Source organism: Zonotrichia leucophrys, chromosome 17 (genome assembly GCF_028769735.1).
Source record: "Zonotrichia leucophrys gambelii isolate GWCS_2022_RI chromosome 17, RI_Zleu_2.0, whole genome shotgun sequence".
Classification (NCBI taxonomy): Eukaryota; Metazoa; Chordata; class Aves; order Passeriformes; family Passerellidae; genus Zonotrichia; species Zonotrichia leucophrys.
This window is the reverse complement of record NC_088186.1, coordinates 3,817,631-3,832,873: the sequence shown is the minus strand read 5'-3', so window position 1 is coordinate 3,832,873 and position 15,243 is coordinate 3,817,631. Positions and strand designations below refer to the sequence as shown.

At 48.0% G+C, this 15,243-nt stretch overlaps 3 protein-coding genes and 4 non-coding genes across 9 annotated transcripts; 5 read left to right on the top strand and 2 right to left on the bottom strand.

Moving 5' to 3' along the window:
* Positions 1–1,765: 1,765 nt before the first annotated feature.
* On the bottom strand, positions 1,766–4,522 carry SURF6 (surfeit 6). Its single transcript, XM_064727658.1, has 4 exons — positions 4,297–4,522; positions 3,700–3,912; positions 3,033–3,124; positions 1,766–2,566 (listed from the first exon to the last, which is right to left on the bottom strand). The coding sequence occupies exons 1-4, from the start codon at positions 4,388–4,390 to the stop codon at positions 1,895–1,897; spliced, it is 1,071 nt and encodes a 356-aa protein (XP_064583728.1). The 5' UTR covers positions 4,391–4,522; the 3' UTR covers positions 1,766–1,894.
* A 387-nt stretch (positions 4,523–4,909) lies between these two features.
* Positions 4,910–10,903, bottom strand: MED22 (mediator complex subunit 22). Of its 3 annotated transcripts, XM_064727897.1 has the most exons (5): positions 10,760–10,903; positions 10,207–10,287; positions 9,766–9,974; positions 6,198–6,375; positions 4,910–6,091 (listed from the first exon to the last, which is right to left on the bottom strand). In XM_064727897.1, the coding sequence occupies exons 1-5, from the start codon at positions 10,880–10,882 to the stop codon at positions 6,071–6,073; spliced, it is 612 nt and encodes a 203-aa protein (XP_064583967.1). In that variant the 5' UTR covers positions 10,883–10,903; the 3' UTR covers positions 4,910–6,070. The 3 variants fall into 3 exon arrangements, with proteins under 3 accessions (XP_064583967.1, XP_064583966.1, XP_064583968.1); XM_064727896.1 differs by having other exon boundaries at positions 4,910–6,375; XM_064727898.1 differs by having other exon boundaries at positions 4,910–6,369.
* Positions 10,904–10,960: 57 nt separating this feature from the next.
* On the top strand, positions 10,961–14,787 carry RPL7A (ribosomal protein L7a). Its single transcript, XM_064727627.1, has 8 exons — positions 10,961–11,006; positions 11,527–11,647; positions 11,909–12,058; positions 12,754–12,894; positions 13,216–13,295; positions 13,618–13,748; positions 14,110–14,179; positions 14,629–14,787. Exons 1-8 carry the CDS (start codon positions 11,004–11,006, stop codon positions 14,731–14,733), a joined length of 801 nt encoding a protein of 266 aa, XP_064583697.1. The 5' UTR covers positions 10,961–11,003; the 3' UTR covers positions 14,734–14,787.
* Positions 11,768–11,840, top strand: LOC135455185 (small nucleolar RNA SNORD24). The gene has a single exon (XR_010442280.1). It is a non-coding gene; the product is annotated as a small nucleolar RNA SNORD24 (small nucleolar RNA).
* Positions 12,615–12,682, top strand: LOC135455186 (small nucleolar RNA SNORD24). Its single transcript, XR_010442281.1, has one exon. It is a non-coding gene; the product is annotated as a small nucleolar RNA SNORD24 (small nucleolar RNA).
* Positions 12,981–13,058, top strand: LOC135455183 (small nucleolar RNA SNORD36). Its single transcript, XR_010442278.1, has one exon. It is a non-coding gene; the product is annotated as a small nucleolar RNA SNORD36 (small nucleolar RNA).
* On the top strand, positions 13,470–13,543 carry LOC135455184 (small nucleolar RNA SNORD36). The gene has a single exon (XR_010442279.1). It is a non-coding gene; the product is annotated as a small nucleolar RNA SNORD36 (small nucleolar RNA).
* Positions 14,788–15,243: the final 456 nt, after the last annotated feature.

The following is a 15,243-nucleotide window of genomic DNA, read 5'->3' as shown; positions in this document are numbered from 1 at the left end:
TTAGTGTAGCTTCAGCTGTTGTAATGGGCATAGAGCACTTCATGTGTCTTTTTACAGAGTAAACATCTAATCCCTCAGGAGGAGAAATACACATATTTTGAAATATTACATCATTAGGAGCACAGCTGATGCATTCCTCTCTTATTTTCAGTTTCTGTGGTACAAATCTCCAGTGCACTAGAGCCAGCTGAGATTGAAACATCCTTTGCATCTAAAACCATCTCACTGAGGTTTACCTCAACTGATTTACAGTTTACTATGAATATAAACAGAAATTAAATAGATGTGGTTGCAGCTGATGAAAGAATCTCCAACCAAACAGAAATCACAGCTAAAGCATTTTTAATAGTTATTCAGGTTCCTTGAATTTGTTCAGAGAGTTTTTTAGAAGGGATATGGCTGAAAGTAGCTCTGTTACTCCCAAATGAACTTGCTTGACCTCCCAGAACAAAGCATTACTTTATCTTCAAGCCCTGCTTGGAAGGCATTCTGGACAGCTGATAAATACCTCACTTGTGGAGCGTTCCATGGAAAATATTCTTTGCAGAGCAACTATTTCAGATTTCCAAACGTGGATTTCAGATTTCTCCAACTGAAGTGGCAGAGTGTGAGTGCAGGGCTGTTCAGAAAGCGAAGAAAGAGATCTCCATGGGGAGAGCTCCATCTGTGCCTGGGGAGAGCTTTCCTTGCTGGACAGGCTGCAGGAACACAAATGTGTTCAGTCACACCTGAGGCTTGAACACGAATTCAGCACAGATCACTGCAGTCTCAGATTGCAGCTGCACCAGGGAGTGACCTGGGCTCTGGCAGGGATCCAGCTGGGCAGCATTCACTGCACAGCCTGCATTTCCTCCCATCAGCTTTAGCCATGAGGCAAAAAAGAGCTTCTTCCAAAGAGCCAGATCGAGAGAATTCGATTTGACTCAATTATTAACATCCCTGGGCTCAGTACAAATCATCAGTTCACACCAACCAAGATCAGGAGGGCACCAGCAAGGTTTGACTGGTCTCAGGGGCAGAGTTGCTTTATGTTCTGGATGGATTGGTCCCACCAATCTTCCCCAGGTTGAACTGCCAGCAGCCAAGCTGTACCTTCCCTCCTGAGCTGGGCAAACAGCTGCCCAAGTTCACATTTGTATTTCTGTATAAACAACAATAAAGGACAAAATTGGTAATGACCAAATACAATTTTGCAATGGTGAACTGCACAGAGAAGAAACCCTTGCAGGCACCTGTGGTTGCCAGAATTTTCTTTTAACCTATTTTTTAATTATTGCCAAAGACAGACTTGGAGCCAATCCTTCCACCATCAGGATCAGTCAGTGTGTCCTGTGGATGATCCAAAAAGATCAGTTAGCTCCACAATAATAAATCCATTAGCTCCACAATAATAAATCCATGCATGTGTACATGTGTGTTTATGTCTATATTGACCTAATGCTGATAAAACATAACTTATAAATGAACAGCACTGCCTAAAATTGAAAATTATTTCCAGTTTTCTTGTGGTGGGGAGGATAAATGAATCCAAGATGCACTCTCCTTTCTAAAGGTATTGTCCAAGTTCTTATAAGCAAAGGTTTCACAACACCTGCAGTATGTTTGTGTTGAGATGAATCCCATGTTTGGTCTTTTTGCCTTTTTGTTTCCTCTTTCCCATTCCCAAGGGATGCAAAGACACCGTGCTGCCCATCAGAGGAAGCGACAGCAACTGACATTTCCCCTTTAGAAAAATAATAACTGCTATTAGAAATCAGCCAGAAGGTGTTTCTTTAGGATAAAAAACTTTATTAACAAACATACAACTGGTTTTTTAGTACAATGAGGGTGGGAAGCTGTGGCCTGGGACAGTGACAGCTCCTGGAACCCCAGTGCCAGGAGAGCTGCCTTGCTCTCAGTTTAACCCAGCTTTTTTCAAGTCCTCTGGCAGAACTCTGCCCTTTTTCCGGGCCCTGGCTTTTTTCTTCTCTATCCTCTCCTTCTTCTTCTTCTGGATGTTCTTCTTGCGCTTGTCCTGCCGCTGCTGCATCTTCTCCACCACCCTCACAGTCCGTTCCTCCCACTGCCTCTTGCGCTGCGCTCGCCGCTTCTCCTTGCGCTTCAGGGCCTCCTTCAGACGCTCCTCATCGTCACGGATCTTCACCCCTTCTGCCTTATACAGGGCATTTGTCCATTTCATCTTGGTCTCCAGCTCCTGAGCTTTCTTCTCGTCCTTCTCCTTGAGCTCCTCCAGTTTATTCTTCCTGGTCTCCAGCCTGCTCAGCAGCTGCTTGTAGTTCTTGCCTGTCAGAGGAGTGATATTGCCTTTCACTGCTTTCCTCTTCTCTTTCTTCTTCTGGACCTTGTTTAACTCATTCTCTTCATGAACCTTAACCCTGTTGAAGACAATGTCAGCTTTGCTCTCCTCCTTTTTGTTCTCTGGCTCTGCTGGCACCTCCTCAGTCTCTTTCTTCTCCATTTTTGCCTTCATCTTCAACTCCTTTCGCCGGCGTTTCTTTCTCTCTCTCTCATACTTCCTTCGCTGCCTCTTCTCCAGCACTGCAGGGGTTAACTCCTTGGCATTATCCTAAGGAGGAGGATGGACATGAATGAGAAGCCTTAAAGGGTTAAAGCAGAAGTAAAAGTGGGCTGTGCCCCAGTTCCTGATTTCAAACTCCATCTAAAAGCACCACCTGTGATGTGAAGCTGTGACTCAGCTGAGACACTAAACACAGTAACAACATTTCAAACCCCAAACACAGTAACAACATTTCAAACCCCAACAACCAGTAGCTGCTCCCTTGCAGGCTCTCACTACTTTGCTTTTTCCTAAAAATCACCAAAAGCATGTTCTCTTTGAAGCTGACCCCATCTTTTCTCACAGGTTTTTCCACAGAACACACAGAGGTCACCTGGCAATCCCTACAGGTAATTCCTTATGAGCTGGAATCAGCTCAAACCCTGTGAGATCCTGTCACCACACGCCCTGGGAGGCTGGGGAGGATTTCAGGTGCACAAACACACACATGGATACACATTCTGAGTCCCCATACCTGTCCAGAAGCCTTTTTAATCTTCTCATGGAGTCTCTGACGCAACAGACTGAGTGCAGAAACAGAAGGGGAACTCAGTTCACTTTTACTTCCTGAAAATGAGAGGGAGGAAATAAAAAATACTTAAAAAGCAGCACCAGCTAAACAGTAGCACTTTCTCTGGCTATGGGAAAAACTCTGGGAACTCTTTAGATGCTGTGAATGGAACGGAAAATCCAAACAAACCCAGAGTTTCTATTTCATTGGTTTCTTTAGAATTTCCCCTTTCATCATTCAACTCTGCCAGCAGTGGCCTGGCATGCCCTGGGGCTGCCTGGCAAGCCAAAGGCAAGTACCAAGCTTGTGGAACAGAGAGGCTCAGGACATCTTTTCTCTGTGATCTGGCTTTTCATTGTCATAAAGGAAAGCTGAGCTGGCAGGACAGGGATTGCATCCACGTGGAATTCCCAAAGTCACTCACATGCACAAAACCTCTGCAGTTCGGTTAAACACCGTTTCCAGAGAGCCACCCAGTGGTGATGGCACAAATTGCTGTCCATAGGCAAAAGCTTCTGGGGCACGTGAAATAAGCAAAGATGTTCCAAATTTAGGCTTTCCAAACTAGACTTGTGTGAAGCAAGAAAAGCAGCCAGCTCAGCCCAGGCCATGGCAAAGCTGAAATTCTTACCTGTAGCCAAACTCTCCTTTTTGTTCTGTGTGCCACCTTGTGGTGATGATTTGCTGGCTTGAGGGGCTGCTTTCTGTCCTGGAGTGGGTTTACTGGGGTTAGAAGCATCCTGTTTGGCTGAAGGAGCATTCTTCTTCTCAGTTTGCTTCCTGGGCTTCTTTTTCTTTTGTTTTTTCACCTGTCTGCCATCCTCGGGCTGGCCTGGCTTAGACACTAGAATGCAAAAACAAATTACACAAAATAGGACAATGTCACATTTCCACTCATAACATTCAGTTATTACCGAACATTAATGTTCCAGCATTGCAATGGCATAGCTAAATGTTCAAGAATTATGTTTTAGGATTTATTTAATTAGATCAAACATCCTGTAAAACCCCAGCTCTCCACATCCACCACTACAGTGAATGGAGACCATTGATTTCCAGGGCTCCCAGTGCACAACGTGTTCGGGAGTTCCCTGCTTGAGCAGATTGGTTTTTTTGTTAGAAACCGGCACAATCTCGGGCCAAGCCCCCCGTGGGGGCACGGCTGTCGCGCCCATCCTCCCACAATCCGTCCGGAGAGGACAGAACAGAAGCGATGCAGTTCCAGTACCGAATTTCCTCTTCCGCGACTCCGGGGCGCGCTGCACGCCGGCCCTCCTGGCCAAGCCCTGCAGGTAGGAGTCCTGGGCGGCCAGGCTGGCCATTGCCACCGCGGGTCCCCGAGCTGCCGGGGACGGCGTGGGGACAGCGTGGGGACAGCGTGGGGACACGGCGCTCTCCTCGTGGAGCCCCCGGCAGGCAGGAAGTGATGGAGAGAGCGCGCCGGCCGGGAAGTGACGGCAGCGCCGGGCGCACGGAGCGGCCGCGCCGGAGCCGCCCCCGCCGGGGCTCGGCACGGACCGACGGCGTCCGTCTGTCACACCGGGATGCTCCGGGCTGTCCTGAGGGGCTGCGACCCCCGTGCCTTCCAGAAACTTCCCCGGAACCCCGCAGGCAGCCCCCGGTTCGCCTCCGCCACCCTTCCCAAACCCTTCTTTGCCAAATCTCCCTTTATTGGAATACAAAACCCTGCACCGGGGTGACGTCCCCAGAGCACGGGCGAGTTTCGTGATGGTTTCTGCAGCTCGTCCCCTCCTCTCGCATGCGCACGCTCATATTGTGACATTTTCATAAAGCCTAGCGGCTGAAAACACACGCCTTAAAAATTATACAAAACAGGCAGTTTTATTAAATCACCTAGTTACAAAAATAAATGGAATGGAAGAAAAAGAAACAAAAAAAAAATAATAGCAAAAATTCACATCCTAAGAAATGAGACGTTACAGCAGAAAGCTGGGGAAGCTCAGCTCAGTTGTTGGAATGCCCTGGTGGCTCTGTGGTGCCCTGACACCGAGCTGTGGTGACACTGGTCAGGTCAGTGGCATCTCCCTTTCAGCTGCACAGCTCGAGCCAAGGCAGAGCCACCACAAATGGAAAGGACAGATGTGCTGAGCTGCTGAACAGCTGCAGACCAAGCACCAAATGTGTTTCTTTGGAAGGAAACTGAGAGTAACTGAGTATTCCTCGCTGCTCTCAAGATTTTTTCATTAGACAAAACCAAAACCCAGCATAAACAGTGGCTCCATGTTAGCTCAGACTACGTTAGCAGGAATTTCTGTGTAAACACTGAGGAAGGAATCGACTGACTAAAGCATGACACTGCTTCTCTTTGTGGCTTTGAGCAAGTGGTGTCATTGATCCCTCAGTCTGATCCCTGCTTTCTTCTTCTAGGGGGGAACATTGTCCTTCCATAAGGGTCTCCTGGGATCTTCCTTCCAAATCAAGAGTTCAAGTTTGTAAAGCATTTTGACAGTGAAGACTGTTGTGTAAAAATACAATAAGATTCTTTACAGTAGACCAGAGGTTGTCAGATGCTATCCTGAGAGAGCTTTAAAGCAGCCAGAATGTCAATAACCTTGGGAAGCAGAGTAAAAACCCCAACACACTCACTACCCCCACATTTGGCTCAAGTTTATCCCAAAGAAATTCAGCTCCCAACACTCACATGGAAACAAACTTCTAAGACTTCTAATGAACTCTACACGTAACTATCACGTTAAAACAAACCCGACTCTAATTTGTTCTAATGAGATTCACTTTGTGCCTACACATCTCTATCTCTTATGGACAGCAACACTCCTGGCAAGGTCCTGGCGTGGAGGAAGCACTGCAGCCATGCAGGGAGTGCCAGCACAGCTCCAGTGCCTCCTCCTGGCAGCAGGAGCCGCTTGCTCAGCTCAGCACAGCAGCAGGAAGACTTCCAGCAGCGCGGGGCCATCCCCGGGTGAACTGCGGATCCTGGGAATGCTCGGCGGGGCCATCCCTGGATGAACCGCGGATCCTCCTCAGGGATGCTCGGCGGGGCCATCCCCGGTGAACCGCGGATCCTCCTCAGGGATGCTCGGCGGGGCCATCCCCGGTGAACCGCGGGCCGGCAGCAGCGGATCCTCCTCAGGGATGCTCGGCGGGGCCCGCCCCGTGCCCGTTGACGTGCGGGTGCGAAGGGGTGGAACTCTGCGAGGTGACAACGCTCTGCTCGGCTGTGGCGGCTGCCAGAGGCATCGAGAGGCTCTCGGGGGACAGCGTGGCCAAGTCTTGTCTCCAGTAGGCTTCGCACAGTGGGAGATCATTGCTGTCACACAGACTGTAGCTTTCCAGAACAAACAACCCCAGTGAGGAGAGAGCAGGTGTGGTGACAGAGGAGGGGAGGGATGGAAAGGGTGGAGGGAGCAAGACAGAAGCAAAGCATTAAGAAAATGGCAAAAAAAATGCTGGATGTAAGGTCTGTGTTCATGAAATCATCCTAAGTCGTGTGATATTGGCTTTCCCTAAGACACCCCCCCTAAGGGCTGGTCCTAAAATCTCTTGGGCCTGGTGAGGACTGGGGCAATTTTAGAGAAGAACTGTGGCTACAAAATAAAACAGAGGCTCAATTCTAATCCAGACACTCCAAGTCTCTGAAAAGATCTGAGCTGAAGTCCTGACACCCCCAAATGTGCGATTTCTGCTACTGATGAGTGAGACATGGACCTTACCCACAATTATTTTACTTGGAATTAGACTGCAACCTATGTGAGGAAAAAATAGAAATCCTGCTTTAAATTTTACTTCAGCAAAAAAAAACCTGCCACAATTGTTTTGGGGCCTGTCCCTGTCACAATGAAGAAGAACCCTATTTGCACCCCTGCCCTTTCAAGAAAGTGCTCCACAGGTTTGGGTCTTCCACTGAAGCTTCCCAGTTTGATTATAAAATACTGACAGCTCCTGCCTTTCCCCAGAGAGCCTGAGCTAACAGTGCTTCTAAAAGCAGCTGGCTGGACTCCAACACTGGATGGACCAGCAGTGTGGGAAAATAAGGTTTTTAAACAACTGGTTAATTCTTGCCCATACTCTGAGGAAAACAAAACGTGGAAGGGCCAAAACTAAAAAGAAACATGGAAGGAACTGGAACAAAACCAACACAAATCCCAAAGAGAAGAGCTGCACACACAAGAGACACCCAAGACAAAGGGAGTGCTGGAGCAGAAAGCATTCAGAGAAAAACAAACCCAGGGGGTCGAGTGATTTTGTTGTTGCAGCTTTATTTACATTTGTAATGTATGGACTGATGCTCAGGGAAATATTTTAAGTATAGAAATATGAGACAGTTCATATTGCACAAACATGAAACATGTGAGATTTAACCCCACACTGAGGACAGCTCCTGTGATCTCAGAGGAGGGAGCAATGGAACACAAATGCAGCTCTGGGGGTTAGGATGAGAGAGGGCAAGCTGGACTTGCAGTCACCACTTTGGGGCACAAGCACACAAAGCACCAGGGGCAAGCTGAGCTCTTTCCTGGCAGCCTCACCCAGCTGCCTTTGCAGCAGTGAGAAGGCAGTGGGCACAGGGTTTATATCTGGGGCTTCTGTACAATCCCTTGGAAGATCAGTCCCCAACACTGCAGCTGGGCTCCAGGACTGAACCAGAACTACAACTCCTGCTCTGTCACAGACCTCAGGCCACGATTTCCCAGGAGAACCTGACCACAGCATCCACACCTCATGGCAGGGAGCTGCTAACCAGGTTCCAGCTGTGGCACAAGTGTGACTGCTTCTCCTGCTGCCCCAGTTAGAACAGGTGCAGAGCCCAAGCTCCACTCTCAGCTAACACTGCTCAGAAGTCAGGCTCGGTGAGCAGCTCTGCCCAGCCCAGCTGCTCTGTCCTGGGAGGGCTCCTCAGGGCATGGAAGGGACTTCACTACTCCCCTGAGGCACCCAGCCAGTCTGAGGGCAGAGGGACAGCTCTAGAAAATGACTTGATCACAGGGCAGGAAAACAAAGATTCCTTCAGGACAATTTTCTTGGGTCTAGTTTCAAAAGGCCCATGTGCACATAAAAAGCCTGGCAAACACCTGACCCTACAACTGACCAGGCATTCCCAGGAGAGCAAGGAACTGCCCTTGGGGGCAAACAGGCTGTTGTGCTGACAGCCACTGAAACATGGCTGTGACATAACAGAAACTCTTCCCCCACATTAGGCAAGATTTCATTAAAAATATTGTAGTATTCTAATTACAAAAGGACTTTGAATAAATCACTGTTTCTGTATTTACACAGACATGATTTCTTTGGTGCAGAAAAAGACAGGAAAGAGCACAGGAAGGGAAGAAGCAAATGACCAAGTGCTACATGATAACAAAGTGTCAGATCACAGCTCTGCAGAGCTGCCAGGTTTCCTCACCTCATGACCCATAAGAAAGAGCAGGAAGGTAAATCCACCTGATGTACACCAACATTTGTGTTTCCATGTCAGTTCTGCCAGCAAGGGTTGCTTTATGTGGCACCTGGGGCCAGGCAGGTGAACAGACCATGCCAGCATGGCCAGAACCCCTCAGTGCAAAAGTGAGAGTGACCAGCACACAGTGGTGGCAGTTTGGGGACACCTGGCACATGTGGGGCACTCTCATCCCACACCACACCCCTCTGGATAAGCTCACTGCTATGTCATGGACCTATCAGCACCCGCACAAGTGCTTGGGTTTGTGATCATCACAACCTCCTCAAAAAACTGAATACAGTTTGAAAAATAACTCTAAGTTTTTACCTCTAAGCTGTGTCATATTATTATCTTTTTACTCTTAAAATACATATATTACTCATAAACAATGGCCTTACTTTCAAAGATATCGAGCAATTTAGTTGACTTTGCTGGGGTTATAGGCATTCAGCATTCTTAGAAAAATGGAAAAGGCAAACATAGAAAACCTGGTTAGTAAAATTTTAAGTAAGATTTTTTAAAGTTAAGTGTTTGTTTAAAATTCCTAGAATTATTGCACTGACTTCACTTAGCTTGGAAAGTGCAGCCAAAATAACCAGGTTTACATTTGTTTCCTTCTGCTGTCATTTACTGCATCATTAACTAGAAGTGCTGGAGTGCATGACAAAAAAAATAAAGTGTCTGAATTCTCTAAAGTCTGTTTGCTAAATAAGAGGCTTTTAAAAATATTAAAAATCCCACAAACAAACCAGTAATAAATCATTCCTTAGAAAATCCTATCACAATTCTTCATAATTCAATGAAACTGAGCAAGTCTTTTTGCTCCTTACAAATGTTGACCCCAGCAGGACTGGAGGCAGCTGGGGGCAGTGGGCTGTGAAGGAAAAGGCACAATGTGTGACCAGGTCACTTGTGAAAGGACTCACCACCAAGGTGAGGTGACACCAGCTGACATCAGGACCCAGCTCAGCAGGGAGAGAGCCAGAGGCTCCTTCAGAGGCATTTCCCCCAAGGAAATTCATCTTCTTTTCTAATGATTACAACAGAAGCCTAAGGAAATTACCTATCAAACCTCCTTCACCAGGATATTTAAACCCTGGAGGCTATCTACAAGGAAAAGGCTTTACTTGAAGAAAAAGAGTTTGACCTAATTAAAAGTAGGACTAAAAATTTTTGGGGAACATTCTCAACACCTACACTCTAAGGGCTATTTGATGGTCTGGACTAAGTACCCCAAAAAGGCCTGGAGTTGTAAGGCAGAGTCCACTGCCCTATTTGTACCTGGAAGAGTAATATTCTTCTTCTAGCTCGTACAGGTCAATGGAGATCTCATCCCTCAGGGCAATCAGCTTCTTGTCACACTCCTCCTGCAGGCTCCTGAGCTGCTGGTTGCGCTGGTTGATGGCCTCGTTCACAGAGGGGAAATCGTTGAGGATCAGGAACTGCTTCAGGTCAGACACGAGTTTCATCAGGGACTCGCCAGCTCGGACCTTGCAGCAGAGAGAAAAATCACACATCAGAACAGGGCTTTGTTCCAAGATCTCCCAAGCTGCTCCTTCAGCCCAAACTCCCACAACGTGAGAATTCTGACAGAATTCTGACCCAGCATGAAGTTACTCTCCTGGCAGCAGTCCTTGGGAGTGTTATGAAGACCCAAAAATGAACCCAACAGCCCGTGCAGGATGTGCTGCCCACAGGTCTGAACAATACCGTGCTACTCACAATATTTGCAGCTCTGACGTGCATCTCATAGTTATCTTGTTCACCCTGGGTTGCTCGAGAAACTTGAGTTTCATCCTCGATCTAAAGAGAAAAGTACACAAATCTACCTCTACATACTTAAAATTCAAATAGATAATTATATGTTATAAGGTACAATGTACGGGAATATATATACGTGGATAGGTGTGTGGATTTCCTATAGATGTGGAAATGCATGTGAATCTCCCATAGATGTGAAATGAGATCACACATTATGTATATGAAATTTACATCCGTATGTGAATGTCACACATTATGTATATGAAATTTACATCCATATGTGAATTACAGTTCAATTCACACAATGTCCAAGGCCAGGTTGAAAAGCTTGGAGCAACCTGGAGACATCTGAAGGCTTCTCTGCCCATTGTAGGGAGTGGAACGAAACAATCTTTAAGGTCCTTTTAAAGCCTTTAACATTCGGGGATTCTACGAAAGGTTCTCCCCTCACAGCCCCTTCTTCCTCGCGTACCCCCGCCCTTCTCCGCTTAGCACCCGGGGTGCTCAGGCCCACCTTGGCCGTCTTGATGATCTCGGTGAAGTTGTCCATGATGGATTTGACATCGTCCTTGAGGCGTTTGTTGTAGGACTGCAGCAGGGTCTCCTTGCTCTGCGGCAGCACCCGGGGCTGCGCCATGGCTGCGCCCCCCCCTCACGGCCCCGGCCCCGGCCCCGCCCTCCCGCGCTCTCGCGAGATCTCGCGCGCCGTAGAAATCTCCCGGCATGCCTCGCTCCGCCTTTCTCTCCCTCCGCCCAAGATGGTGAGTGATGGCGGCGGCGCGGGTGGCCGGGGCCATCCATCGCCATCGGGGGTTATTCGCAGCCGCCGATGGGCTGTGGTAGCGTCGCGAGGGTGCCTGGTTGGCAGGGGAGGCGGTGGAGCGGCGTTTCGTGCCCGATTTGCAGTGATGGGGGAAGGCCGCGGATGGGCCTGGCAGCCCGGACCGGGAACCTGCGGCTGCTGCGGGCTCGGGCAGCCCGGCCGGGCCTCGGGGCCTTCCCGGGATAGGTCGGGTCCCGGTGATCACTAACGTGTGGGGATATCTCGGCTGCTCTCGGGGAAGCGATCATCACGCTCGCTTTAATCCTATCCCTCTCAGCGTGGTTTATAAACCTTGTAAGTGCAAAGCACCGGATTTCCTCTTTCTGGGAGAGCATGGGAGGCCGCTAGCCTGGTGAAATGCCTGGGAAAACAAATGCATTTCCAGGGTGGGTTGGTAATTTCCAAGCATGCAAGTTGTAGAGGCAAAAGAAAATAAAGTGTGTATTTCTTTCTTGCAGCCGAAAGGAAAGAAGGCCAAGGGCAAGAAGGTGGCACCGGCCCCTGCTGTAGTCAAGAAGCAGGAGGCCAAGAAGGTTGTCAACCCCCTCTTTGAGAAGAGGCCCAAGAACTTTGGCATCGGTGAGTAAGTGGATATTTGGGATAGTTCCTTCCATGGCTTTTTTCTTGTTCATTGAACAGATTAAGTTATAAACATTAAAAACCACTGCAGACTTTGTGCAGTGCTGTTCTTGTACAAGGCGCAGATGATGTGAAAGAATATTTGCTATCTGAGTGGTCGTGCTGACACATTACCACCAAGATCACTGATGCTCCTGTGCCTTTGCCGTGCTGCTGCTCTGGGTTTGGGGCAGCCCTGAGCTAAAGGCTGTGTTTTTTTAGGACAGGATATCCAGCCCAAGCGTGACCTCACCCGGTTTGTGAAATGGCCACGCTACATTCGGCTGCAGCGCCAGAGGTCCATCCTCTACAAACGCCTCAAGGTTCCTCCTGCCATCAACCAGTTCACCCAGGCCTTGGACCGCCAGACAGGTGAGGATGTGCCCCACAAGGCTCTCTTGGCTTGGGTTGTAAATGGGATGTGCAAAGAATCCAAAGTGAGCCTTAACAAAGGTAAACTGGGCTGTGTCTGTGGAAGTGTTTTAGGGAGGCTTTAATAGCAACCAGAGTGGTGTCAAAATCAGTTTGCTGGTTTAACTCTTGAATTGCTGCTGTGTACCCTGAAAAGGGATTTAGAAAATACCAAAGCTCTATTTACTGACCCAAACCCTGCATTAAATCTTAATTGTAATTCTGTTCTTCCAGCTTGATGTAGAACTACCCAGGGTGGTATAAACAGATTGCTTGAGACATCTGTGGGAGTGCAGGTTTTGGGGGAAAACTGGCACTGAAGGAAGAAGGGATTTGGGGGTAAAACTTGGGACCTGTGTAGCATAATTCCTCCTCATAGATGCTCCTTGCATTAAAAGGGCCATGCACCACCTCTAACCATAATTGCTGTGGCATTTCCTTATCGAGTCAAGGAGCTCCCAGTGCCATCAGAGCTGCATGCAAACAGGGGCTTTCAGGGTTCTCCTCTCTTGGGCTGTGCAGATGATGATCACTTTTTGCTGTGAAAAAAAAAATGTGATGACAACCACCAAGATCGCTGATGCACTGCAGTGTTTTTTAAAAAGAATGCTTAGATTTTCAGGTCATGCAACTAATTAGTAGGTGTTCTCTTCCAGCCACACAGCTTCTGAAGCTGGCACACAAATACAGGCCTGAAAATAAGCAGGAGAAGAAGCAGAGGCTGCTGGCTCGTGCTGAGCAGAAAGCTGCAGGAAAGGGAGATGCTCCAACCAAGCGGCCGCCCGTCCTCCGAGCAGGTAACTTTGTACCTGAGCTGGGGGAACATGGCAATGTGGCACTAACTGATGGAGAGTTGGTTCTTCAGCCAGCCTTGGACAAGCTATGGCAATGATGTTATGAATTTCTTCACCTGAACTCAAAGTGAAGAGCAAAATATACGAGCTTTTTAACCCTGAGCTTTAGCGAATTGTCCATGAAATGTCTTTGTGCCACTGATGGTTTTGTAAAGTTTTTGTAACTTCCATAGTGATGCTGTGCTGTGGAATCAGATTTGGCTTGTAAGAAAGCTCTGAAAATGGACTGAGAGGAATCAAACTTATCTAGAACTTGTTTTTCAGGTATCAATACTGTCACAACTCTGGTGGAGAACAAGAAAGCTCAGCTTGTCGTTATTGCCCACGATGTAGACCCCATTGAGGTGAGCATGTTACAGGCTACCTGTGTGTAACTGGGGTTAGAAATGCTTTTAAGGCAAAAATGGGTTTTAGGACAAATTGCATGAAAGAGAATGCACAAAAAAAACCACACATTTGCCAGAACTGGATGCTTGTGCATGTTTGTAGGTGTCCTGTTGGACAGTCAGGCTGGGCCCTTGCAATGATGTTTTGAATTTCTTCACCTGAAGCAGCAGTGAAGAGCAAAACGAGCTTTTTAACACTGAGCACTTGGCACAGCCCAGGCTGACAGGCAGCACAAAGGGCTGTTCTCCCCCACTTGCTGAGCTCTCCCTTCCCTTCCAGCTGGTGGTTTTCCTGCCAGCCCTGTGCCGCAAGATGGGCGTCCCCTACTGCATCATCAAGGGCAAAGCCAGGCTGGGCAGGCTGGTCCACAGGAAGACCTGCACCTCTGTGGCCTTCACCCAGGTTAACCCGTAAGTGTTCTGGGAGCTCACTTGATTTGTCTTGTGGAGAAAGCAAACTGCCCTAAACAGGCTCTAGGCAGGTGGGTAGCAAACTTGGGTCTCTCTGAAATGATAAAATTAAAATACCACCCCTGTAGTGTCTGATAAAAATGTCTCTATCAAATCCTGAAGGTGCAGATGATTTTGGTTTACCAAAAGGGTGATTGTTCTAAAATCCAAGCAGTGCAGATTGAGTGTTAACCCTTTGTAAGTGATGCTTTGCTTAACCTGGAAAATTGGTTTGTCAGTAGAGGCTCTCAAATTCTATGGCAAAATATTTATGTAAAATGTTCAGTCAAGGCTCTAAAGGAACTAAAACTGTCATCAACAGGGAGGATAAGGGAGCCCTTGCAAAGCTGGTGGAGGCTGTGAAGACCAACTACAATGACAGATATGATGAGGTAAGATTCTGTGTGCTGCTGGCCTTGTCTTTGTACACTGTTAACAATCCCAGAAGGGAGAAATGGGACATAGTGACATCAGTTTATACTTGGGTGTGTTACACCTGGGTCTGCTTACAGTGTACCCAGATTCTCTACCTGAGGATGAGGTAAAATGTGAAAGCTGTCACCAGGTTAGAAGTAAACAGCAACCCTAGAGCAAAAATTGTAGAGAGGGCAACAGCATTTGCTACCTAAACTCCATATCCCAAATCCAGGAGTTAGGGGATAGCTGAATCCAACATCCCTCAATGAGAAGGATTTTAAGCTTTTCTCTGCTGCCCCAAAATGTAGTGCAGTGCTTGAAATGTGCAGGACTTTTTAGTTGAGGGAGCTTTTCCCCTTGTGCAGAATTGAGTGCCACAGTGAGAGATGGATGCGGTCTCTAACCTGTTTTTCTTTCCTTGCAGATCCGTCGTCACTGGGGCGGGAATGTCCTGGGTCCAAAATCGGTGGCTCGCATTGCCAAGCTGGAAAAGGCAAAGGCTAAAGAGCTGGCTACAAAGCTGGGCTGAAGATGTACTGCATTGCACCTTGTTCTCTGTACATAATAAACCCCAGCTGTTTCAGTGGTCTCTGTTCTTTGGGGTGTTGTAGGCAGGGAGTATTTCTGTGCCTTCCATCTGGTGACAGAATAGTGCTGGGCAGGAGCAGCTGCACAGAGCTGGTTATTACTCACCTTGGAGTAACTTTACTCTGGAACACACAGCCCAGCAGCTCAGCTGCACAGGGGATTTTGAAGTTGACTGGGCTGGACTACTTCTGGCTTTAGGCCTGGCTTGGTTTTGCAAATCTAAATTGGAAATAGCTCTTGATTTCTCCTTATTTAGGACTGGGTTACAGTATGGGTTACACACAGTGGTACAGCCTTCCACACCTGCAGTGTCCCTTGCAGTGAGGGCAGGCTGAGGGGGGAAGAATCAGGAGTTTCCTGAGTGCACACTTGGTCTGTGGCACTGTGGATGGAGGCTACCAAGGCTCCAGCTGTGGTAGTTGCTTGTTTTTGCCAGCCCTCATCTTGCAAA

What these genes read in the sequence shown, in the direction of transcription:
- SURF6 (XM_064727658.1), bottom strand. Translation starts at nt 4,390, where the DNA reads ATGGCCAGCCTGGCCGCCCAGGACTCCTACCTGCAGGGCTTGGCCAGG. An exon ending in GTCGCGGAAGAGGAAATTCG is followed by an intron (nt 3,913 to 4,296) that starts GTACTGGAACTG and finishes TTTGCATTCTAG; the next exon opens with TGTCTAAGCCAGGCCAGCCC. An exon ending in AAAGGAGAGTTTGGCTACAG is followed by an intron (nt 3,125 to 3,699) that starts GTAAGAATTTCA and finishes TCTCATTTTCAG; the next exon opens with GAAGTAAAAGTGAACTGAGT.
- RPL7A (XM_064727627.1), top strand. An exon ending in GGCCTTGGACCGCCAGACAG is followed by an intron (nt 12,059 to 12,753) that starts GTGAGGATGTGC and finishes GTTCTCTTCCAG; the next exon opens with CCACACAGCTTCTGAAGCTG. An exon ending in GCCGCCCGTCCTCCGAGCAG is followed by an intron (nt 12,895 to 13,215) that starts GTAACTTTGTAC and finishes CTTGTTTTTCAG; the next exon opens with GTATCAATACTGTCACAACT.
- MED22 (XM_064727896.1), bottom strand. Translation starts at nt 10,882, where the DNA reads ATGGCGCAGCCCCGGGTGCTGCCGCAGAGCAAGGAGACCCTGCTGCAG. An exon ending in ACGTCAGAGCTGCAAATATT is followed by an intron (nt 9,975 to 10,206) that starts GTGAGTAGCACG and finishes CTCTGCTGCAAG; the next exon opens with GTCCGAGCTGGCGAGTCCCT. An exon ending in GAAGAATATTACTCTTCCAG is followed by an intron (nt 6,376 to 9,765) that starts GTACAAATAGGG and finishes TGTTCTGGAAAG; the next exon opens with CTACAGTCTGTGTGACAGCA.